General features: G+C 45.9%; 1 protein-coding gene across 1 annotated transcript in view; it reads left to right on the top strand.

The window, feature by feature from the left end:
- DNAJC18 (DnaJ heat shock protein family (Hsp40) member C18) overlaps positions 1 to 12,263 on the top strand; it is a gene marked incomplete at both ends in the record, with an annotated part of 30,845 nt that extends 18,582 nt beyond the window's left edge. Inside the window, 3 exons of the mRNA XM_080714807.1 lie at positions 146 to 255; positions 3,969 to 4,141; positions 12,139 to 12,263. Coding sequence (XP_080570933.1) covers positions 146 to 255; positions 3,969 to 4,141; positions 12,139 to 12,263 — 408 coding nt within the window. The remainder of the gene's footprint in view (positions 1 to 145; positions 256 to 3,968; positions 4,142 to 12,138) is intronic.
- Positions 12,264 to 25,564: the final 13,301 nt, after the last annotated feature.

Genomic DNA, 25,564 nt, shown 5'->3' with positions numbered 1-25,564 from the left:
TCCCAGAAAAGCCTTGGCTTTTCAGTCCCGCCTGTGCCATGCCCTGCTAACTTGTATTTCCTGTGGGTTTTCTTTGCATTTGTGCTTTCAGTAAGCTTTATGTTGATAAAGAATAGTCACACTAAATGTTTCTTTTCTTTTTTAGACAACATATTCCGCATTTATTCAGTTACTCCCAGTTCTTGTGATTGTGATTATATCTGTTATTACTCAGCTGCTGGCTGCTAATCCCCCATACAGTCTCTTCTATAAATCGTAAGTCAAATACTTAATAAATCTCTTAATAACAACCTGGAAGACGAAAGACTTGAATGTTTTGCTGATATATTAGTAACATTTCATTTCACCTTTCACTATAGAAAGCATTGATTTTATGTTTAAAGGAATAGCCAAAGTAGTAATAGCAGAGTCTCAAAAATACTGTAGGCAGTCTCCTGTGAGCCTCAGAAGATGGATTGCTTTGTTCTACAGTGACATCATCTGGTCAGCTTCAGAACAGCAACACTGGTTTCTGAAGAATGAAGGGTTCAAAGTAAATCATTATCTCATCATGGTAGAATTAGAAAGGATGCTAAAGGCAACTAGACCTCAGCAACTTGGGAGAAAAGTAACTGAGACCTCGTGATTATTTTCAGTTTAAAAAAACTGCAAGCCTGGCGCGGTGGTTCATGCTTGTAATCTCAGTACTTGGGAGGTTGAGACAGGAGGATCGCAGGCTCACAGCCAGCCTCAGCTACTTAGAGAAGCCCTCCAAAACTTAGTGAGACCCTGTTTCAAAATAAAGAATTAAAAATAAGGCTAGGGATGTAGCTTGGAGATAGAATACCCCTGGTTCCATCCCCAGTACCCAAAACAAAACAGAACAAAACAAAAAATGCAAAGCCAGGTATGGTGGTGAATGCCTGTAATCCCAGTACTTGAGAGGCTGAGACAGGAAGTTTGCAAATTCATAGCCAGCTTCAGCAACTTAGTGAGGCTCTCCGCAACTTAGTGAGACTGTGTTTTAGAATAAAATAGGGCTGGATGTGGAGTACACACTTGTAATACCAGTACTTGCAAGGCTGAGACAGGAGGATCACAAGTTCATTTCCAGCCTTGGCAATTTAGCAAGACCCTATTTCAAAATACTAAATATTAAATAAAACATGTTTGTAATCCCAATACTTGGAAGGCTGAGACAGGAGGATCAAGTCCATAGATAGCCTCAGCTACTTAGTGAGGCCCTCCAAAACTTAGTAAGACCTTGTTTCAATATATAGAATTGAGCTGGGGGTATAGTTTGGTGGTAGAATGTCCCTGGGTTCCATCCCCAGTACTGCAAAAAAAATAAAATAAAATAAAATAAAAAAGAATAAAAAATAGAGCTGAGAGTATAGCTCAGAGATAGAATGCACTGATTTTTTTTTTTTTTTTTTTTTTTTTTTTTGGTGGTACTGGGGTTCCTGGAAGCCCTTCTATCTCCGGGCTACACTCCCAGACCTATTTTTACATTTTTTTAATTTGGAAACAGGGTCTCCTAAGCCAGCACACGCGGCTGGCTTCGAACCTGCGCGATCCTCCTGTCTCAGCCTCCCAAGCGCGGGGATTACAAGTGTGCGCCACCACGCCCGGCGAATGCACTGATTTTTATACATTGCTTTAACTTGAATTTGAGCTTCCTCCTATATTTGCTTATGATTAGAGTTTAGCCAACCCAGATATTCAGAGTTTCTGGGTGTCAGATTTTTTTTTTTTTTTTGTGGTACTGGGTGTGGAACCTAGAGGCTTTCTACCTCTGGGCTATACTCCCAGACCTATTTTTATATTTTATTTGGAAACAGGGTCTCACTAAGTTGCTGAGAGCCTCACTAAGTAGCTGAGGCTGGCTTCGAACATGTCCGATCCTCCTGTCTCAGCCTCCCAAGCGCGGGGATTACAAGCATGCACCACCACACCTGGCTAGTGTCAGATTTTATATATACATATATACATAAATATATATACACATATATAGTGTGGGGGGGTACTGGGGATGGAACCTAGGGGCTTTCTGTCTCCAGGCTATACTCCCAGACCTATTTTATATCTTATTTGGAAACAGGGTTTTTTCACTAGGTTGCTGAGAGCCTCACTAAGTAACTGAGGCTGGCTTCGAACCTACACCATCTTCCTGTCTCAGCCTCCCAAATACTGGGATTACAAGTGTGCGCTACCATGCCCAGCTATTCTTTATTCTGAGACAGGTCCTCACTAAGTTGCAGGGGGCCTCACTAAGTGGCTGACGCTGTCTGCGAACCTGCGATCCTCTTGTCTCAGCCTCCCAAGTACTGGGATTACAAGTGTGTGACACCACGCCTGGCTATATTTTATTCTTTATTTATTTATTTTTTTGGTGGTCCTGGGGTTCCTGGAAACCCTTCTACCTCCGGGTTACGCTCCCAGATCTATTTTTATACTTTTTTATTTGGAAACAGGGTCTCTTAAGCCAGCACAGCTGGCTTTGAACCTGCGTGATCCTCCTGTCTCCGCCTCCCAAGCACAGGGATTACAAGCATGCCACCATGCCCGGCTATTCTTTATTTTGAAACAGGGTCTCATTAAGTTGCAGAGAGCCTCACTAAATAGCTGAGGCTGGCCGCGAACCTGAGATCCTTCCAGTCTCAACCTTCCAAATACTGGGATTACAATCTGCGCTGGCTTGTTGGTTTTTATTTTGTAACAGGGTCTAACTAAGTTGCAGAGGCCTTCATTAAGTAGCTGAGGCTGGTTGAGGAGCTGTGATGCTTCTATCTCAGCCTCCCAAGTAGTGGGATTATAAGTATGTACAACCTCGCCTGGCTTATTTTTTGTTTTTTAAACAGGGTCTTTCTAGGTTGCTGAGAATCTCACTAATTGCTGAGACTTGTCTTGAACCTGTAGCTCCTCCTGTTTCAACTTCCCAAGTACTGAGATTACAGGTGTGGGCCACCACGCCTGGCTACAACTAACATTAAACTTTGCCCGATTTTTCAAGAACCATTTTAAGTCCTACACAATGCACAAATTGTTTTCTTGAGCATTCAGCATTCTCCTTTTCACATAGAGAACAATATCAGCAAGATGAATCCTTGAAGAAAATAATATACTAAAGCTGAATTCACAGTATGAACTTGCTCATGTAGTGACTGAGGGTGACGACTTTCTGATAACTACTTTGCCAGGGAAATAAATGTTTGGGTATAATAGAAAATGATATCTGAGGCTGGGCGTGGTGGCACACGCTAATCTCAGTCTGTGGAAGGCTGAGACAGGAGGATCACAGGTTTGTGGCCAGCCTCAGCTATTTAGCGGTGCCCTCTACAACTTAGTGACCCTATTTTAAAAAATAAATAAATAAAATAGGGCTGGGGTGTAGCTCAGAGGTAGAACACCCCTTGGTTCAAGCCCCAGTATCTTTTTTTTTTTTTTTTTTTGGTGGTATTGGGGTTCCTGGAAACCCTTCTACCTCCGGGCTACACTCCCAGACCTATTTTTATACTTTTTTTTAAATTTGGAAACAGGGTCTCTTAAGCCAGCATGGCTGGCTTCGAACCGGCATGGTCCTCCTGTCTCCACCTCCCAAGCGCAGGGATTACTAGCATGCGCCACCACGCCCGGCCCCAGTATCATTTATTTTTTTTAATTTATTTTTCTTTTTCTTTTTGGTGGTACTGGGGTTCCTGGAAGCCCTTCTACCTCCGGGCTACACTCCCAGACCTATTTTTTATATTTTTGAAACAGGGTCTCTTACACCAGCGCGGCTGGCTTCGAACCTGCGCGATCCTCCTGTCTCCGCCTCCCAAGCGCGGGGATTACAAGCGTGCACCACCACGCCCGGCTCCAGTATCATTTAAATAAAAGGTACCTTTATCTGAATAGTGAAGAGGTGATAGTGATGATGGTGTTCGAGAAGCCAGACCTAAGAGTGATATTGCCAGAAATTACAAGTTCTCTGGTCCTCTCTCTTTCAGGTCCTTGGGCTACACCATTTCTAGAGAAACCCAGAACCTGCAGGTGCCTTACTTTGTGGATAAAAACTTTGACAAGGCCTACAGAGGAGCTTCTTTGCATGACCTAGAGAAGACAATAGAGAAGGACTACATCGATTACATCCAGACGAGTTGTTGGAAGGAGAAACAGCAAAGTAAGATGCTATGGAAAGGGCTTTGACATGGCGCCCAGCTTGAGGCGTCCCTAGCGGCGCCATCCTTCCTCTCTCTTTGTTCAGATCATATGTGTTTATATGAACAGAGGTAGAGAACAGAAGCCCATTCAGGATATTACAAAAAAAGGGGGGAAATTTATTTACAGTGTAATATGGCCAGGACTTGGAAATTGTGGGAACTTAGGTAGCGCTTGTTGCCTGCCTGCCTGTCTGTCTCACTGTGGGTCTCTGCCTCTCTCTGCCCAACTGCTGCACTCCATTTCTTCCCCTTCCCTCCCTCTGTCCCCTCCAGCATCCCTTCATGCCTGTGCTTTGGTGTGGGCTCTTGCAATTAGTGCCCTCCATGTTGCTCTCCTAACCTCCCAGTGCCCATCGGTCACCGCCCCTTCTCCATCACAGCCTCCTGGTGACGCTCATGGTGACAGCTGGTTTGTCTATAACTTCTAAATTTCACATTCCCTAGTGGGTAAGCAGATGAAGCCAGCCTAGCTTTTTAGCCAAACCAAAAGTTCACAGGTAGCCAGGTTTGGTGGCAGATGCTTGCAGTCCCAGTACTTGGGAGGCAGAAACAGGAGGATCACAGGTTCAAAGTCAGCCTGAGCAACTTATCAAGACCCTGTTTCCAGATTAAAAAAATAAAATAGGTCTGGGGGTGTAACCTGGAGGTAGAAGGCCTTTGGGTTGCATCCGCAGTACCACGAAAAAAAGAGTTTACAGGTTGCCGTGAGTCAGGTGTCCCCTACCTTCATGTTTGTTGGCTGTGGCCACACAGAACAAGTGACCCCCATGGCCTGCCTCTTCAATAGGATGAATGTGATGGTGGTTTAAGGACAGATTTAGCAAGTAGGAAGACTCTCATCAACCTAGTGAGACCCTATTTCAAAATAAAAATAGGTCAGCCAGGCGTGGTGGCGCACGCTTGTAATCCCAGTACTTGGGAGGCTGAGACAGGAGCATCCCAGGTTCGAGAACAGCCTCAGCAGTTTAGTAAGACTCTGTGACCTACCTATAATTCCACCCAATACTTGGGGGGCTGAGGCAGGAGAAGGATCACAGGTTTTATTTTATTTTTTATTTTTTATTTTTTTGTGGTACTGGGGTTCCTGGAAACCCTTCTACCTCTGGGCTACACTCCCAGACCTATTTTATATTTTTATTTGGAAAGAGGGTCTCTTAAGCCAGCGTGGCTGGCTTCGAACCTGCGCAATCCTCCTGTCTCCACCTCCCAAGCACAGGGATTATAAGCGTGCGCTGCCATACCTGGCAGGATTGCAGGTTTAAGGACAGATTCAGCAAGTATAAGACTCTCTCATCAACCTAGTGAGACCCTATTTCAAAATAAAAATAGGTCAGCCGGTGCATGGTGGTACACGCTTGTAATCTCAGTGCTTGGGAAGCTGAGACAGGAGGATCACACAGGTTCGAAGCCAGCCTCACCTACTTAGTGAGGCTCTCGGTAACTTAGTGAGTCCCTCTTTCCAAATAAAGTATAAAAAAGGTCTGGGAGTATAGCCCAGAGGTAGAAAAAAGCCCCTGGATTCCACCCCCAGTACCACAAAAAAAGTAAATAATTAATAATAATAATAATAATAATAATAATAATAATAAATAATAATAATTAAAAAAAATAGGTCAGAAGGTGTAGCTCAGAGGTAAAATGCCCCTGAGTTCATTCCCTAGTACTGCAAAAACAAACAAAAATAGGATGAGTGTTGAGCAAGTCTCCACTCTCTTTTTGTCTAGAGACAGTGGAGATGACGGAGTCTGCCACTTGGCTTACAATAGCAGTTGTTATTAGGAAGTGTGGCAGCAGAGGTAGCCCTGTCCCTCCAATAGCTTCACTTTTTTTTCTTTTCCTTTCCTTTTTCTTTTTTTTTTTTTTTTTTGTGGTACTGGGGGTGGAACCCAGGGGCTTTCTACCCCCAGGCTACACTCCCAGACCTGTTTTATATTTTATTTGGAAACAGGGTCTCACAAAGCTGCTGAGAGCCTCACTAAGTAGCTGAGGCTGGCTTTGAACCCATGCAATCCTCCTGTCTCAGCCTCCTAAGCACAGGGATTACAAGCGTGCGCCACCATGCCTGGCTTCACTTTTTATTCTAACACACACACACACACACACACACACACACACACGCACACACACACATACCATCAGTAATTGCATCTTAGTAAAACTTGGGTTTGGTTGATTTTTTTCAAAGCAAACTCTAATTCATCTTTTAAATCTTATTACTGGGTATTATTAAACGTCTAACAGTATCTGATAAAATTAGTTCTTTGGTCAGAGTAATGCTACATCCTTGCTGACCTATTGCATATTCCCAGTTCTACCCCTAAGTTAATCTGTTCTACCTCTGTGTTCTTAAAGCATTTTGTTCTTCTTGCTAGCATGATACTGATCACACAGTACTAGTGTTCCATAGGTGCCTGTTAGTCTCCCCTGCAGGACTGCTCCTTTCTGAAAATAAGACCGTTCATTACTAATTTTATGTCCTGGGCTGCTGGCACAGTCCTTGCTTCAGACAGGTGCTTAACAAATGTCTTTAGAGAAGAGAAGCTTCTCAGGGCTGGAAAGCAATGCATATGCTGAGGATGATGAATTAACGTGCAGTGTTAGCCAGCAGTTGGCTCAGACCTGTAATCCCGGTACTTGGGAGGCTAAGACAGGAGGATCCCAGGTTCAAGCCCAGCCTCAGCAACTTAATGAGACCCCGTTTCAAAGTAAAATAAAAACTGGGCACTGTGGCACACATCTGTAATCCCAGTACTTGGGAGGCTAAGACAGAAGGATCACATGTTTGAGGCCAGCTTCAACAAGTTAGTGAGACCCTGTTTCAAGATAAAAAATAAAATAGGGCTGGGGGTGTATCTTAGAGGTACAACACCCTGGGTTCAACACACACACACACACACACACACACACACACACACACACACTCAGGAAAGAATTTTGGAACAAGATAAAGGCCTTAGGCTAAAAGAGGGTACACATATGGATCCAAATTAGGTGACAGCCACAGTATAATGTCCTAAACATCTCCTTTGTTCTGGGTATTGGGAAAGTTTTGAATCTGTTGCTCTCTGCAAGAAATGGGTGAAAACCTGTATTTCATATCTTCAAACACACATACACATGTGCACCGTATCCTGTACACACACACACACACACACACACACACACACACACACACACACACACACACACCCTCTCTCTGGCATTAAGATTGTTAGCTCCAAGCCAGGCATGGTGGTGGGAGGCTGAGACAGGAGGATCTAGGTTTGCAGCCAGCCTCAGCTACTTAGTGAGGCTCTCAGCAACTTAGTGAGACTCTTTTTCCAAATATAAAATAAAATAGGTCTGGTGGTGTGGCCTAGAGGTAGAAGGCCTCTGGGTTCAATCCCCAGTTCTAACAACAACAAAAACAAGATGTTAGCGCTATGGGAAGAGCTCACAGTAAGAATTGCACTGAAGGGTCTTTTAAGCTTCCCACCCACACAAGGTCTGGTGTCAGAGCTTTGGCACTTTCAAGTACAAGTAAAATCTATTAAGTTGCTGGGCGTGGTGGCGCACGCTTGTAATCCCCGCGCTTGGGAGGCAGAGACAGGAGGATCGCGCAGGTTCGAAGCCAGCCGCGCGCGCTGGCTTAGGAGACCCTGTTTCCAAAAATGAAAATGTAAAAATAGGTCTGGGAGTGTAGCCCGGAGGTAGAAGGGCTTCCAGGAACCCCAATACCACCAAAATAAATAAATAAATAAATAAATAAATAAATAAATAAATAAAATCTATTAAGTAAGCGTGATACACACACTCATGGGGCCTGACGGGTTAATAGCACAGACCCCTTAGGATCCTATTTCTGGCTCGTAAGTACAATGGCCGTATGGAGCCTCCGTGCCACCTGAGTGCCATTTGAGAAGAGGCAGCATCTGCCCTCTGAGTCCAGAAGCAAATGCAGCCAACAAGGTTAAATTTAGCACGTGGAGGCTGTAAAAATAAACCCACTTGAGAACAAAGTTCGCTCTTGGCAAAATTCCGAATGGAAATGTTTTAATCAAAGTTAGCCATTGTCTTTTTAAATATTTTGTTTATTTCTTTTCTCTATTCTTCCTTAGAATGCTTAGTCTGTATGAATTTTATAAATAATTCCTTACTGTGACACCGAACACTAATTGTCCTGTGTACTCCTTTACGCCTTCACAGCTGCATTTGCATAATAAACCTGAGGCTGGGTGGGAACCGCCGCCTGGCCTAGTGGGGCTGGCCAGGGCCCTGGCCTGAGTGGTGCGGCAGCCTTCTTCATACCTTGAGCAGGTTGGCAGAGAGAGTAGTAGCAGCTGAGGCCCGGGCTTGGGGACAGACTCTTCCTCCTGGGAAGGTGGTGTGGGTGGCACGAAGCAGTGAATGCTGACTCTGGACAGGTCGGGCTTCACAAAGCCTGTGCCGTAGGCTGGAGAGCGCACCCCCTGGGCTGGATCATCAGGGGAGTGGGCATTTGTGGGGCCTCCCAGCTGTCACACTCCCATCTGAGCTCTTGTTCAGAGTGTTCTTGGGAAAGGCTGGGCCTTGCCTCTCTTGACAGTCTGCTGGAGTCCCTTTACCTTCAAGGCTCAGTGCTCTGTCTATCTGTTACACTAGTGTCCGAGGCAAGAGAATGTTAGGAAGAAAAGGTGTTCTCTTGATCCTGCCCCTCCAAAGATACCTTTCAGTTCCTTAAAAGTTACTGAAGAGTAACAGAACTTGTCAAAAATAACGAGTTCTTTGAATTGACCCTTTGCTTATTGAAGGGTGAAAGGATCCGTTGGCAGTTTCGAGAGAAGTTCTCTAAGTGTGGTAGTGGGGTATAGGGACAGTTCCTTGAAACCACGTGTAGGGCCATTGCTCTGGAGAAGGATTCTTGGACCTGGTTTCAGTAGCTTTATGAGAAGCACTTTGATGTGTTTTGTTATTGTTTCATGTTTTTGTTTGGGTACTGGGATTGAAACCAGGGGCATTCTACCTTCTAGTTACACCACCAGTCCCTTTTATTTTTTATTTTGAAACATAGCCTCATTAAGTTGCTGAGCTTTCACTAAATTGCTGAGGCTGACCTTGAACCTGCGATCCTACTGTCTTAGCCCTCCAAGTCTTGGGATTCCAAACGTGTGCCACCATGCTCTACTCAATGTGATGTTTTGAGAAAAGCATTCATACATATGCAGTTATCTTTCATTAGCTCATTATAGTGGTCTTCAATATAGAAAATATTATGAATTAATAGCCTTTATTTTATTTTATTTTATTTTATTTTGCGATACTGGGGATGGAACCCAGGGGCATTGTACCTCCAAGCTACAACCCCAGTCCTATTTTTTTATTCTTTATTTTGAAACAGGGTCTCGCTGAGTTGCGAAGGGGCTAAGTAGCTGAGGCTGTGATCCTCCAGTCTCTGCCTCCTGAATGCTGGGATTACAAGCATGGGCCACCACGCCCAGCCTGAACTAGTAGCCTTTAATGTTTTCTGGATTTGAGACCCCAGGAGAATGAAACATTTAGAAAATATCAGTAAACAAAAGAACAAACAAACAAACAACCTAAGGCAATGAGTTATTTCCACAAGAAGTAAAGCCACAGAATCTGTTCCAGTTACTGGTGTTATGCTAAAGGACCAAAGGCGTAGACTGATTTCACGGAGGCTTTATTTCCCACAGGCCATAGAAGCCTGAGAAATGGAGTTGGTGCTGAACCCTAGACAGGACTCAGGAGCAGAGACTTTCCAGTTGGGTGAAGCACATGACCTTCCACCCAGCCCATCACCTGCGCCGAGGACTGTGCCAAGGCGAGCCCTGGCCAGCAGGCACTGCGGACACCCTCACCGTGGGGGAGCACATTGTTCAGGGGCCTGGGGACCTGCTGCTCGCCAAGCGCGGCTGGGCTGGAGCCCAGGCTCCGCAGCCCATTGTAGAAGGAGGGTTTTCATGCATGTCCACCCTCACCCTGGAGTCCTGCACTTAATTGCACTTTGGGTCTTACCCGGTGTAAATAGAATCATTGTGCACAGAAATGCTAGATAGTGTTTTGTGTTGATAGAAACTTATTCAGAAAGCATTGCCCATTGTTCTTCCTGGCTAAATATTAATTCCTGTTTTCAGGCAGTTTGCTAATTAATCAGACAGGTGCCTCCCATTCCACCAAGAAAAACAAAATCTGTAAGCAAGATAATTAAGAATGGGAATGCATATTTAAAAAAAAAAATAGAACCCAGGGGCATTCTACTTCTGAGCTATACCCCCAGCCTTTTTTTTTTTTTTTTTTTTTGGTGGTACTGGGGTTCCTGGAAGCCCTTCTACCTCCAGCTACACTCCCACGGGCTACACTCCCAGACCTATTTTTATGCTTTTTTTAATATGGAAACATGGTCTCTTAAACCAGCGCAGCTGGCTCCGAACCAGCGTGATCCTTCTGTCTCCACCTCCCAAGCACAGGGATTAGAAGCGTGCGCCACCACACCTGGCTTATTCTTATTTTGAAACAGGGTCTCACTGAGTTGCAAAGGGCCTCATTAGGTAGCTGAGGCTGTCCACGAACCACGATCCTCCAGTCTCAGCCTCCCAAATGCTGGGATTACAAGCGTGCGCCACCACGCCCGGCTTTCAAAATTATTAAAACAGCATTTTCACAAGTGTGTTCCTTTAAACGTGGCTTAGCTGCTTGCTGTTGGAGGTCCGGGAAGTCCCGGGCCAGCCAAGCGTGTCGTCCTGTTAATATGCAACACACCTCTGAAGGTGCTCTTGAGGCGTTCCTCCTCAGAACAGCTATGAAGCCTCACAAAAGAATAAAAATCAAGGCAGCCAGGCCACCATGGGGTCTGGAAGTACGGCAGAGATTATATTCTAGTTAAAAATAGAATGACCTTCTCTACCACAGAGAGAAAATAAAATGAAATTCATTTAGTCAAGGAGACAAAGATCACCAGTTCCAGATGACTTCACTTGTAAAAGAGCTCAGCTGCCTTGGCCTTTGAGTCGGGGACCGTACACGGGGAGGGAATGAAGAGCCGCCCGCAGGCTGGCCTCGCAGGGCGCTCGCCCGCAGAGGTAGGCCTGTGTCCCCTGTGAGTGACGATCCAGCCGTGCCAGGGAAAGAACAAGCAGCTGTCTTTGCTGCAGATGACAGGAATGGGCAGTTGGACTCTGGTCTCTCCAATTGCCATCTGAATACCATTGGTAGGAAGACGGCGACAGTCTCCTCTTACTGCACACGTGCCTGTTTCCTAAATCTGGTGCCAAATGTTTTATTGGTAAAAACTAAGGCCAGTGCTTTTATAATAGAGAGCAGAGACTGTAGTCCTTTAATCCTCGGCACCTGGTGTAGGAGCTAATATGTGTTTCTTGAATAAATGAGTCAATGTTGCTTAAATTTGCAGGAAGGAAGCTGGGTGTAGTGGCGCATGCTTGTAATCCCAGCATTTGGGAGGCTGAGACAGGAGGATCCAGGTTCGCAGCCAGCCTGAGCTACTTAGTGAGGCCCTTACAACTCAGTGAGACCCTGTTTCAAAATAAAGAATAAAGCCGGGCGTGGTGGCGCACGCTTGTAATCCCCACGCTTGGGAGGCAGAGACAGGAGGATTGCGCAGGTTCGAAGCCAGCCGTGTGCACTGGCTTAGGAGACCCTGTTTCCAAATAAAAATGTAAAAATAGGTCTGGGAGTGTAGCCCAGAGGTAGAAGGGCTTCCAGGAACCCCAGTACCACCAAAAAAAATAATAAATTAATAAATTAATAATAATAATAAAGAATAAAAAAATAGGGCTGGGGGTATGGCTCAGAGCTAGAATGCCCCTTTGTTCCATCCCCAGTACCGGGGGTGGGGGTGGGTGGGGAGGGTTACAGGAAAGAAGAAGCATTAAAATAAAAGGCATTTTGATTCCAGAAATATTGAAATGAAACAAAAGAGCTCAACTCTCTTGATGAATTGGTTGCCTCTTTTATCTTTCAGAGTCGGAGTTAACAAATTTGGCAGGATTATACAGAGATGAACGATTGAAACAGAAAGCAGAGTCGCTGAAGCTTGAAAACTGTGAAAAACTTTCCAAAATTATCGGCCTCCGCAGAGGCGGCTGAGAAGGATGGTCTGCACAGGGTTGGGGTTTTGTTACATGTTATTATTTATGTTCCTACTTCCATTTTATAATACAAAATCAGGAAACGGTGAACACTTTACTACTCGCTAACCTTGTTGGGCAGAGTTGAAGGAGCTCCAGCATGGAGCCAGACTTGTCATCATGGAGTCCTTCCCAGAGAGTGGCCCCGGCATGAACGGCTCGTCCAGGCTGGGTGATGGCAAAGCATTTCACTCACCCTGCCCCATGTGCACCCTGCCTCTGTGATTGTAGCCGCAGGCATCCCAAAGCAGAGCCACACTTTCTTCCTCCTCTTCTCCTTCATTGAAGTTTCATTACCAGGCATTCCTAAGCTTAGCCAAAGCAGCTTTCTGTTATTTATGATGTCTACCAAAAACGACACCTCTCCCTCATTAGTCATCACCTCCTCCAGCATCCAGCCTTTGGAACATATGCCTACTAGCTTCCCATTGTCTAGGGGGAATGTGGAAATATTTAAACTATTTAGCCAGTAGTTTCCTATTATCCCAATTCCTGTTCAGTCAGGAGCATTAGCAAACTGCCTACTTTGAGGGTCTATCGTTTCCTTGTCTCCCTCGTAGAGGGTTCAGAACTCGAAAACTGTTGGACTGTGAGGCAGCGCACAGCAGCAGGAAACGGCCGAGGGAGAAAGTGAAACGCAGCATGGATTTCTCCTGCTTAGCGTAGATGCCCCAGTCCCTCCACGAGCCCAGGGAGTGTCCTGTCGTTGCCCCGGTATCACCACTCTTGAGCTGGGTGCTGCAGCCACAGAGGCACAGGGGTCAGATCCAAGAGGAGGCACGCCAGCCCGCCTAGGGATGGGAGGGGAGGAGCCTCTTTGCCCGCAGGAGCTGGCGTTGGCCCAGCAGTCGTCTCGTGTGGCCCAGAGCATACTGTTTGTGACGAGAGGCCTTTTCATACACTCAGCACTCATCGAGTGCCTGCAGGGCAGCAGGGCTCGCATACTTTATTTTTAACCAATGATACCCCATAACTGCGTGGAGATATATTACCTTTGTTTTTATGAATGAGAACCTTGGCCTGGAGAGGATGGTAGACCAGGGTAGAGCAGGTCGGTAGGCTGATGATCAAGTGGAAGTGAGAGATCACCCTCGCTTCTCAGGTGGTTCTAGCCGGACTGGCAAAGCGGAGTCTTTCTCAAGGAAGCCTCTGTCCTCGCCAGCGCACCCCTGCAGTCATCCCAGTACTTGGGAGGCAAGTTCAAGGCTAGTCTCAGCAACTTACTGAGACCCTGTTTCAAACTAAAAAAGATAAAAGAGAAAGGCTGGGGTGTAGCTCACAGTAGGATGCCTCTGGGTTCAATTCCCAGAACCCCCAGAAAAAAAACTGTGCCCGTAAACAATTATGGAAAGTGTTTTGTTTGGTACTGGGAATTGAACCCAGGGGCATTCTACCTTCAACATATATCCCCAGCACTTTCTACCTTTTTAATTTTTAATTTTTTAGTACTAAGGATTGAACTCAGGGGCATTCTATGTCTGAGCTCTACCCTTATCCCTGTTTTTATTTTGTAACAGTCTTGCTGCGTTGATGCGAGCCTCACTAATTGCTGAGGCTGACCTTGAACATGTGATACTTCTGCCCCAGCCTCCCAAGTACTGGTATTAAAAGCATGCCCCACCACACCAAGGTTATTTTTTTTTCCCCCTTTGCAGTACTGGGGATCGAACCCAGGAGCATTTTACCTCCGATCTACACCCCCAGCCCTGTTTTATTTTTTGATTCTTTATTTTGAAACAGGCCTCACTAAGTAGCTGAGGCTGGCTGTGAATGTGGATCCTCCCATCTCAGCCTCCCAAGTACTAGGATGACATGCACCACCACACCCAGCCCCAGGGATGTTACTTTTTTATTTCGAAACAGGGTCTCCATAGGTTGTTAAGGGTCTTGCTGACTTGCTGAGGCTGGCCTTGAACCTGCTATTCTCTTGTCTCACCCTCCCGAATACTGGGATTATTGGCGTGTGCCACGAGGCCCACCATCGAAAGTTTGTTTTTGTTTGTTTATTTCTTTGTTTTTACTTTATTGTGGTACTAGGGATTGAGCCCAGGGGCATTCTACCTCTGTTACTATTTTATTTTGAAACAGGGTCTCCATAAGTTGTTGAGCGTCTTGCTGAGCTACCTCTGAGCTACATCTGCAAACCTAAAGCGGTTCTCATTAAGTTGCTGAGGACCTTGCTAAATTGCTGAGGCCGGCCTCAAATCCATGATCCTCCTGTCTTCATCTCCCAAGTACTGGGATTACAGGTATGCATCACCATTCCTAGCTCTGGCATAGAACATTCTTAGACACACAAATCAAAGCTCTCCTCTCCCTAGCTACCTCTGCTAGAAAATGGGTCATAGCTGGGTGCTGTCTAGTGGACGTCTCCATCCACTCAGGAGGCTGAGGCAGGAGGATCAAAAGTGAGAGGCCAACTACAACAACTGGGCAACTCGGTGAGATTCTATCTCAGAAGGGTTGGGTTTGGAGCTCAGTGGTTGAGCACTTCCCTAGCATTCATGCAGCCCTGGGTTTAATTCCTAGTACTGTAAAAAAAGGGGGGGTATGATGAAACCAATTTGACAAGTTAAAAGATCCTGCTCTAGATCCCCATGAATAACACAGTCAAACATTTTGTGGACGTTGTGGTAGCAATGGCTTATCTGTGATGATACCAGATAGACGCAATATAACTCCACTCATTGTCACACTTTATAGCATTGATGGCATTTTGTTTACTACTAATAAACCACAACATCCTTTTCTCAAGGGAACCATAGTTACTCTTGGCGGAAGGATAGTTTAATCTATTTGCTTGTATCCGGAATAATATTAAGCTCTAATTTCCTTGGTTATATTTTAGATGGGTACTCCGCATGGTGGTAAAATAAGCTTTTTCCTCTTGCCTACATCCTTTGGAAGATTTCCTGCTGGTATATAAGCTCTTGAGGTAAGGCTGTTCATGCTGTCATAACTTGGCACAGGGCTCAGGACTGTTGCTTGGAACGTTATTGCAGACTGGAGACATGTTGGTAGTGAGGCTAAGAAAGCGGGCTTGGGCTCGCGCAGATGGCATTCAAACGAGGACGCTGTCCTGCCCCACTTGGTCAGGGGAGGAGGAGGGGAGGAAAACCCCCAGCACAGAACCATGGTGCGACTTGGCGGGGCCACGCCACCAGGTTCACAGCCCGGGGTTCCTCTGCTCAAACCGGGAAAACGCCAGTGCTTCCTCGATCAGCTCCAGGCCTCACAGAGTAAGAAATAACACTGCCTTGCTTTCTGTTGTTAACTCTTAGAGCTCCGCAGCCGGGGGACAGGCGGGCAGCCCCGCGCTCGTGGGCTCCGTGCGCACGCGCAGCTTGCACCCGGGGAGCGCTGGGCTTCCAGCAGCTGCGGTGAGGTGGCCGCTAGTCCAAGCCCGTCCTCTCTGCATGCGCTGCACCTCCCGGGAGCTCGCAACTTGTATTTACTTTGGACTCACTCAAGGTGTCAGCTTAGTGTCATATTTACTTTTGGAAAGAGCCAAGTGACTATATATCGTACTTTTCGAGCCTGCATCGTCGATCCCTCACGCAGTGGCCACCAGCTCCCTGTACCCATGTGTTCATGTTGATTACGTCACTCACATCACACTCAGTATTTGGAATTAAAGATGTGAGTGTCCTGTGACCAGAGTCAGGGATGACCATGAAACCAGCGCCTGGCGGGGTAAGGATCTTGAAAAATCTGGTCACCTGATCTGATGCATCTAGTCAAGTGTATTTTAACAAAGAAAAACATTAAATGGTTTTATGTAAAAGGAACGGCCTTTTTTTTTTTTTCTTTCATCTCTGCCTCGGCATCCTTGGGCACTGCGCATGCTTGACTCCCTTAGGACCACCGGAACAGCCGCGCGTGGTGGTGCACGCTCGTAATCCCAGTACGGGGGTGGGGGTGAGACAGGAGGATCGAGGCTTGAGGACAGCCTCAGCAAGTACTGAGACTAATCAACCTAGTGAGATTCTGTTCCAAATAAAAGTAAGGGCTGGGGGTGCGGCCTGGGGGTAGAACGTCCCTGAGTTGCTTCGCCAGGACCACAAGAAGAACCACGGGACTAGAGAAGCTGTTGACCTGTGCTCCAGGTTCCCCCATCTATCAGTGGGGTTGTTTGTGTTTAGAACAGTACATAGCATTGCTCTGTCGTGGATCTCATATTTTCTATCACATAAAGGTAGCTGCAGCATAGCCCAGCCAATCTACAGACTGAGGCTACAGTTAAAGCTGGGCATGGAGATACACACCTGTAATCCCAGTACCTGGGAACTGAGACAAAAGGATTGCAGGTACACAGCCAGCCTCAGCAATGTAGCTAGGCCCTCTGCAATTTAGTGAAACCCTGTTTCAAAATTTAAAAATAAAAATAGGGCTGGGGGTATAGCTCACAGGTAGAATGCCCTGGGTTCAACCCCCAGTACCACATAGAAAAGAAAAAGAAAAAAAAAAAAAAAGAACTACAGTTAACATTAGGAGCCAGGCATGGTGGCATGCACCTGTAATCCCAGGGTTTAGAAGGCTGAGACAGGAGGATTGCAGGTTCAAGGCCAGCCTAAACAATATCATGAGACCCTGTTTCAAAATAAAAAATAAAAAGGGTTGGAGAAGCCAGGTGTGGTGACACATGCCTTTAATTCCAATACTTGGGAGGCTGAGACAAGAGGTCTGCAGGTTCAAGACCAGCCTCAGCAACCTGACTAGGCTCTCAACAACCCAGAGACCCTATTTAAAAACAATAACAACAACAACAACAACAAAAAAGGGCTGGGGGTGTAGTTCAGAGGTAGAATACCTCTGGGTTCAATCCCCAATACTGTGGGGAAAAAAAAGGGTTTTGGGGGTATAACTCAGTGGTAGAAAAGAGAGAAAAAAAGAGATATCCAGTATAATACCCATTCCTTGCTCACTTTATTCCCAGTCGCCCATATTTGGGAACATCTTCATTTAAAAATACAATTCATGCCAGGCGTGGTGGCATACGCTTGTAATCCCCGCGCTTGGGAGGCTGAGACAGGAGGATCCCGTAGCTTTGAAGCCAGCCTCAGCTACTTAGTGAGGCTCTCAGAAACGTATTGAGACCCTGTTTCCAAATAAAATATAAAATAGGTCTGGGAGTATAGCCCAGAGGTAGAAAGCCTCTGGGTTCCACCCCCAGTACCACCAAAAAAATAAAAATAAAAATAAAAATACAATTCATAAGCCAGGTGTGGTGGCCCACACTTGTAATCACAGTACTTAGAGGCTGAGACAGGAGGATCCGGGTTTGGGACCAGCCTCAGCTACTTAGTGAGGCTCTCTACAATTTAGTGAGACCCTGTTTCAAAATATGGAATAAAAAATAGGGCAGGAGGTATAGCTCAGAGGTTCAATCCCCAGCACCACAAAAATAAATAAATAAATAAATAAATAAATAAATAAATAAATAAATAAGCTGGGCATTGGTGGTGCACACTTGTAATCCCAGCATTCAGGAGGCTAAAACAGGAGGATAATAGTTCTCAGCCAGCCTCAGCTACTTAGTGAGGTCTTCCGCAACTCAGAGTCCCTGTTTCAAATAAAGAATAAAAAATTGGGCTGGGGATGTAGCTCAGGGGTAGAATGTCCCTGGGTTCCACCCCTAGTACTGCAAAAATAAAAAATAAAATAAATATAAATAAATAAATATAAAAATAAAAATACAATTCATGTTGGAAATGGTGGCACAGGCCTGAAATCCCAGTACTTGGGAGGCTGAGATAGGATCACAAGTTTGCAACCAGCCTCAGCTACTTAGTGATGCCCTCTGCAACTTAATGAGACCCTGTTTCAAAATAAAAAATAGGGCTGGGGAGTAACTTGGAGATAGAATCTCACTGGGTTCAATCTCCAGCACTGCAAAAGTAACAAAAGAAAAAACAATACAATACAATACAATACAATACAATTTATGGTATTTGCATGAACCTAACTGGCCATGATAATTTTCACTTGGAAAAAACAAAGTGGACATTAGATTCAATTCAGCAATGTATTTTTGTTTGTTTTGTTTTTGTTGCTGGGAATTGAACATACATAGACACATTCTACCTATAAGCTATACTCCCAGCTTTTTGTTAAAAAAAATTTTTTTTTTGAAACAGGGTCTAAGTTGCTGAGGCAGGCCTCAAACCTGCAATCCTGACTCAGCCTCCCAAGTATTGGGACTTCAGGTGTGTGCCACCATGCCCAGATATAGCCAAGTTTGAGAACTTTCTATGTGCCAGGCAGGCCGAACTTTTGGGATACAGATTAGAGTACAAGTGAGACCCAGCCCCAAGGATCCCAGAGCAGATGTCTAGTGGAGAAGCAAAGCTCTAGACAATGTTCCTCAAAAGGTCAAAGGGGGAGACAGTAGGGACACAGAAACCCAGTAACAGATTTAACCCAGGAGGAGAGATTAGTGAATGCTACTCTGAGGAAGAGAGACTTGACATGTAATCACCATTCTTTGAGTGATTTTTTTTTTTTTTTTTTGGTGGTATTGGGGATGGAGCCTATGGGACTTTTCTACCTCCAGGCTATATTCCCAGACCTATTTTATATTTTATTTGGAAACAGGGTCTCACAAAGCTGCTGAGAGCCTCACTAAGTAGCTGAGGCTGGCTTCGAACCTGTGTGATCCTCCTGTCTCAGGCTCCCAAGCGCTGGGATTACAAGAGTGCACCACCACGCCTGGCTTGAGTGATTTCTCTCTTTCTTTCTTTCTTTCTTTCTTTCTTTCTTTCTTTCTTTCTTTCTTTTTTGTGATACTGGGAATGGAACCCAGGGGCATTCTATCTCCAAGCTACACCCCCAACCCATTTTATTTTTTATTTTGAAACAGGGTCTCACTAAATTACAGAGTCTCACTAAGTAGCTGAGGCTGGCTATGAGCCTGCGATCCTCCTGTCTCAGCCTCCCAAGTACTGGGATCACAAGCATGCGCCACCACGCCCGGCTGAGTGATTTCTTTTTAAGTGGAGGAACATGGACCCCACACCCATGCTTCCATTCCCATGAGCAGCACCACACCCATCCATCCAAGTACAAAACTAAAGACCCAGGCGCCTGTATAGGAGACCGAATTTGGCCTTCCTCAGTGGACCACATCTAATCTTCATGCCCTTGTGGTTCCCCTTTCCAGTCTGGCTGGACTTTGATTTTCTTCAACTAATAGAAGGTGACAAAACTGGCAGTTTCTGTTTTTGCACCTGGCAGGGAGGAGAGCCACCATGTAAATGTGACCAGCCTGACACTGCTCTCTAACCAATGGAGAACCAAGCAGCAGAGCTGACAGCAAGAATCCCAGCTGAGATGTTTGTGTCACCTAGCTGGTGGGTGGAGCAGATATGCTCAGACTGCACAGCTGTGAGTAAATAAAAACACGATTGCTGTTTTAAGCCATTACATGCTATGATTGTTTGTAGCCATGGGCGACCAAAACACGTTGGTCCCTTTTCCCCATATCCACTCTGTCTTTAAGCCCTGTCAGTTTTAACTCCAGAACATCCTAAACCTTCTCTTTTCATCTCCTCTGATACCATCTGACTCCAAAGCGACCGTCCACTCTCCTGCAGTAGCCTAAGTAGTTTCTGTGCATCTCTACTGGGTCCCCTCAATGCAACCTGAGAGAGCTTTTCAAAGCATACATTAGCAAGAGTGTGTGGTGCACGCCTGTAATCCCAGTGCTTGGGAGGAGGCTGAGACAGGAAGATGGCAGGTTTGAAGTCAACCTCAGCAATTGAGACGCTCAGCAACTTAGTGAGACCTTGTTTCCAAATAAAAAATAAAATAGGGCTGGGGGTGTAGCCCAGAGGTAGAAGGCCCCTGGGTTCCACTCCCACTACCACAAACATACCAAAAAAAGACACAAATTAGATTGTGTCACCCTCTTGTTTACAAATATTTCAGGAGCTTTCTTTTACCCTCAGGATAAAAGTCATGAAAGTCCTTGGCATGGCCTACGATGCCCTGTAAGTTCCTCTTTCTTTTCCTTTTCCTCCTCTCCCTCTGCTGTCCCCCCCTCTTTTTTGTTGTTGCTGTTCTGGGGATTGAACTCAGGGGCATTTTACCTCTGAGTTACACCCCCCAGCCTTATTTCATTTTTTATTGTTGAAACAGGGCCTCACTAAGTGCTGAGGTCCTCAATAATTACTGAGGCTGTAGTCCTCCTGTCTCACTCTCCCAAATACTGAAATTACTGGCATGTACCGCCACACTTGTGTAATCTTTTTTTGCTTTGTGTGTGTGTGTGTGTGTGTGTGTGTGTGTGTGTGTGTGTGTGTGTATGCATGCATTACTAGGGATTACTAGAAACCCAGGGGTGTTCTACCTTTGTGCCACACCCCAACTCTATTTTATTTTTTTTGCGGGTCTGGAGATGAAACTCAGGGGCATTGGACCTCCGAGCTACACCTCCTGCCCTGTTTTTTAGTCTTTATTTTCAAACAGGGTCTCACTGAGTTGCAGAGGGCCTCACTAAGTAGCTGAGGCTATCTCAGGTCTCAGCCTCCCTAAGGCTGGGATTACAAACGTGCGCCACCACGCCCGGCTTTTACTTTTTATTTTGAAACAGGGTCTAATTTGCTTAGAGTCTTGCTAAATAGCTGAGGCTCGCCTCCAAACTGCAATCCTCCTGTCTCAGCCTCTCAAATACTGGAATTACAGGCACACACCACCACACCCAACTTCTTTTTCTTTTCTGACATGCTAACTCCTTTTTTTTTAATTTTTAATTTTTTTTTTTTTGGTGGTACTGGGGTTCCTGGAAGCCCTTCTACCTCCGGGCTACACTCCCAGACCTATTTTTACATTTTCATTTTGGAAACGGGTCTCCTAAGCCAGCGCGCGGCTGGCTTCAAACCTGCCCGATCCTCCTGTCTCCGCCTCCCAAGCGCAGGGATGACAAGCGTGCCCACCACGCCCGACATGCTAACTCCTTTCACCCCAGAAGCTGTGCACGTACTATTTCTGCTTTCTAGAACCCTTTCCCACTCACCTGCCCATCTCCTCTGCTCAGTGCCTCCTTTTATCTTCATAGTCTTTACCTGAAACATCACTTCCTCAAAGAAGCTTCCCCTTCAACAAAAGCTCAGCCCACACTGAGCTAAATTACCCTTTAAATTCTCAGATGGGTGTGGTGGCACATGCCTGTAATCCCAGTACTTGGGAGGCTGAAACAGAGGACTGCAGGTTCGAGGACAGCCTCAGCAAGTAGTGAGACTCTCATCAACCTAACAAGACTCTGTTTCAAAATAAAATAAAATAAGCTGGGTGCGGTGGTGCACACTTGTAATTCTAGCATTTGAGAGGCTGAAACAGGAAGATCGTGGTTCGCTGACAGCCTCAGCTACTTAGTGAGACCCTTTGCAACTTAGTGAGACCCTCTTTTTTTTTTTTTTTCTGTACTAGGGATGATACCCAGGAGGGATTCTACTTCTGTGCAACACCCCCAGCCCTATTTTCTATTCTTTATTTTGAAACAGAGTCTCACTGAATTGCAAAGGGCCTCAGTAAGTAGCTGAGGCTGTTGGCAAACCCAGATCTTTCTGTCTCCGCCTCCCAAATGCTGGGGTTACAAGCATGCACCACCACCCTTTCTTTCTTCCTTTCTTTTTTTTCTTTCTTTTTTTTTTTTTTTTTTTTTTTTTTTTTTTTATTTTTGCAGCACTGGGAATAGAAACCAGGAGCATTTTACCTCCAAGCTATACCCCAGCCCTATTTTTTAGTCTTTATTTTGAAACAGGGTCTCATGCTTGTAATCCCAAATTTGGGAGGCTGAGACAGGAGGATCACAGGTGTGAGGTCCGCAAACCATAATCTTCCATCTCTGCCTCCTGAATGCTAGGATTACAAGCATGTGCCACCACGCCTAGCTCGAGACCCTCTTTCAAAATAAAGAATAAAAAATAGGGTTGGGGGTATAGGTTGGAGGTAGAATGCCCCTGGGTTCCATCCCCAGTACTGCAAATAAAATAAAATAGGCTGGGGGTACAGCTCATAGGTAGAATGCCCCTGAGCTCAATCCCCAGTACCACACATACACACATGCACACATGCATAATTCTTCTCATTCCTTTCTTGGCATTTTTATAGCTATAATTTTATTTACTTGAATGATGGCATAATTTGGAATTTATTTGAGTGTTTATTTAATTACTTCCTGACTCCTCCACCAGACTAACTTCTAATTGGTCTCAATCTGAGACGAGCCAAGGTACGCCCAGGGGAGTAACATGCCATGTATCACAAGCATTTGCACAGGAAGGGAAGCCGAGTCTTTGACACTCTGCCGTCAGTGGGGGCCCCTCGCTTGGAATCTAGATTTTGTGACCAAAAGAATACAGCCAAAGATTGCGTGTGGGAAGCTGTCGTAAGTCTAAACAACATTGGCTTCCGGACTTACGGCTTCTTGCCTGCTGTGGCAGAAGACGGCCTTTCCTGAGGACACTCAGGACAGCGGCTCCCGTGCCCCTTTGCCGTGTCCTCCTGTTTTACTGTACTTTTGGGTTGCTCTGCGTAAGGAGGGAGCTGAAGGCAGCAACCTCTGCCCATCTGCAAAACTCCCAGAAACAACTTATCTCCTAAAGCATTTGCTCTACTCCTTACCCAGAGACAGTGATTTAACGACCCGGCCTCAACTGTAAGCCTGTAATAAAAGGAAGAGCTAACTTTTGCTCAGGGAGGTTGGCTCTCTTGCCTTCTCCCCTCTCACCTCTTTGAGAAGAGGAATAAAATCTCAAGAGCCTTTCATCACATTGTACTGGTACAGAGCCCGGCAGCTGCACAGGCAGTCGGTGGAAGAGGACTTGCCCAGCACGCATGAGGCTTTGGCGTTGGCCTCCAGCATAAGAAAAGAGAAAGGGATGGGACGGGAAGGAAGGAAGAAGGCAGCAGGCAGAAATGACACTAGGCCGGTTGCTAGGCCCAGGCCGGAAGACACTGACATTTGCTCGTTCTAGCCAATTGAGATCTTTCTCTGGAACCCAACAGCAGCTCTGAGGAGCCAAGACCATCCTTCTCAGCCTTTGCTTCCCAGCTCCCAGCTGAGAGCACCACCCAGAAGTCAGGAGAATAAGTATCTTGAAGGTGGAATGTGAATGTGAGTGTGTGTGTGTGTGTGTGTGTGTGTGTGTGTGTGTGTGTTAGTTATTGGGGATGAAACCCAGGGGCATTCTACCTCTGAGCTACACCTCCAGCCCTATTTTTTTATTTTGAAACAGGGTCTCACTGAGTTGCAAAGGGACTCACTAAGTAGCTGAGGCTGTCCTTGAACTGCAGTCCTCCTGTCTCAGCCTCCCAAATGCTAAGATTACAAGCGTGTGCCACCACACCCGGCTCCCAGCCCTATTTTTATTTATTTACTTATTTGTGGTACTGGGGGTGAAACCCAGGGGCATTCTAGCTCAGAGCTATACCCCTAGCCCTATTTTTATTTATTTATTTATTTATTTATTTATTTATTTTTATTTATTTATTTTTTGGTGGTACTGGGGTTCCTGGAAGCCTTTCTACCTCCGGGCTACACTCCCAGACCTATTTTTACATTTTTATTTGGAAACAGGGTCTCCTAAGCCAGCACGTGCGGCTGGCTTAGAACCTGTGTGATCCTCCTGTCTCTGCCTCCCAAGCGCGGGGATTACAAGCATATGCCACCATGCCCGGCTTTATTCTTTATTTTGAAACTGGGATTACAAGCACGTGCCACTATGCCTGGTTTATGCTTTATTTTGAAAGAGGGTCTCACTAAGTTGCAGAGGCCTCTCTAAGTAGCTGAGACTGGCTGCGAACCTACAACCCTCCTGTCTCAGCCTCCCAAGTACTGGGATTACAAGCGTGCACTACCACGCCTGGTCCTATTTTATTTCTATTTTGAAACAGGGTCTGGCTGGGTTGATGAGCATCTCATTACTTGTGAGGCTGTCTTTGAATCTGCGATCCTCCTGTCTCAGCCTCCCAAGTATGGGGATTACAAGCGTGCACCACCATGCCTGGCTAGGAAGTGGAACTTCTAACCTTCATTTGAACCAGCCCAGCAACAATGCAGGGAGCAGAGAAGAGCTTGGACCCTAGACTCCTGCTCAAATTGCAGATTCATGAACACAGTGGTTTCTCTATGATTCATAAAGGGTTGAGAGTGGTTTGTTAGGCAGTAGTAGATAACAGGCTCATCAACCAGGATGGCAAGCCTGTGCAGAAAGGCAGGCTTTCCTGGGCAGGATCACAGAGCTGTTGTGAGGTCACGGTGCCCTAAGCCTCACTGAGTCCTGGCCGGCCAGACCCCGGAGCGCTTGTTGACATATAGAGCAGGAGTCTGCGTGGTCCTCACCCAGAGCCCAACCTTCAGGGCCACGCGGGTGCGCAGCTGCAGACGGGGAGCCAATGTTCTCCCTTAGAACCTCCCTCCCCAGGGAACTGCTGCTGGAGCCTGTTGTTCCCTAGGGTTTTGTCTCAAAGACATGAACAGCCTTTCCGGCTGGTGAAGGCGAACACTGGAGGGCAAAGGACCTCAAGCAGCACCTCATGGAAGACCCAAAAAGGAAGCACACTTCCTGGGGAAGACAGGGGTCACTGTCCCAGAGCGATGTGCAACTTGTCTAGGGTGATTCAAAAGAACATTTAGTGCAGAAAGTTCTGAGGCTTTATGCTGAGGCACACACCTACACAGCCTCCTCTAGGTCTAATACAGTAGCTGCTAGCCACAGTTGGTGTGTGTGTGTGTGTGTGTGTGTGTGTGTGTGTGTGTGTGTGTGTGTGTTGGTGAACTCAGGAGCATTCTACCGCTGAGCTATACCCCCAGCCCTATTTTATTTTGAAATAGGGCCTCACTACATTGCTGAGGTTAGCTTTGAACCTGCAACCATCCTGTGTTGGCTTCCCAAGTACTAGGATTATAGGCATGCCACTACACCTGGCTAACAGATGGCTACTAAAAATTTAATTTTTTAAATTAAAATTTAAAATGGGTGTGGTGATGCATGTTTGTAATCCCAGTATTTGGGAGGCTGAGACAGGAGGATCACAAGTTCAAAGTCAGCTTCAGCAATTTAGTGAGGCTCTCAGCAACCTAGTGATACCCTGTTTCCAAATAAGAAATAAAATTGGGGCTCTAGTCTGGAGTTAAAATGCCTCTGGGTTCAAACCCCAGTAATAAAAAAAAATTAAATTTTTGAGCCAGATATGGTGGCACAGGCTTGTAATCCCAGTGCGTAGGAGGCTGAGACAGGAGGATCGCACAGGTTCGAA

Source organism: Muscardinus avellanarius (genome assembly GCF_963383645.1).
Source record: "Muscardinus avellanarius genome assembly, chromosome: 1".
NCBI lineage: Eukaryota > Metazoa > Chordata > Mammalia > Rodentia > Gliridae > Muscardinus > Muscardinus avellanarius.
The sequence above is the reverse complement of the archived record's forward strand: the minus strand, read 5'-3'. Positions and strand labels throughout refer to the sequence as shown.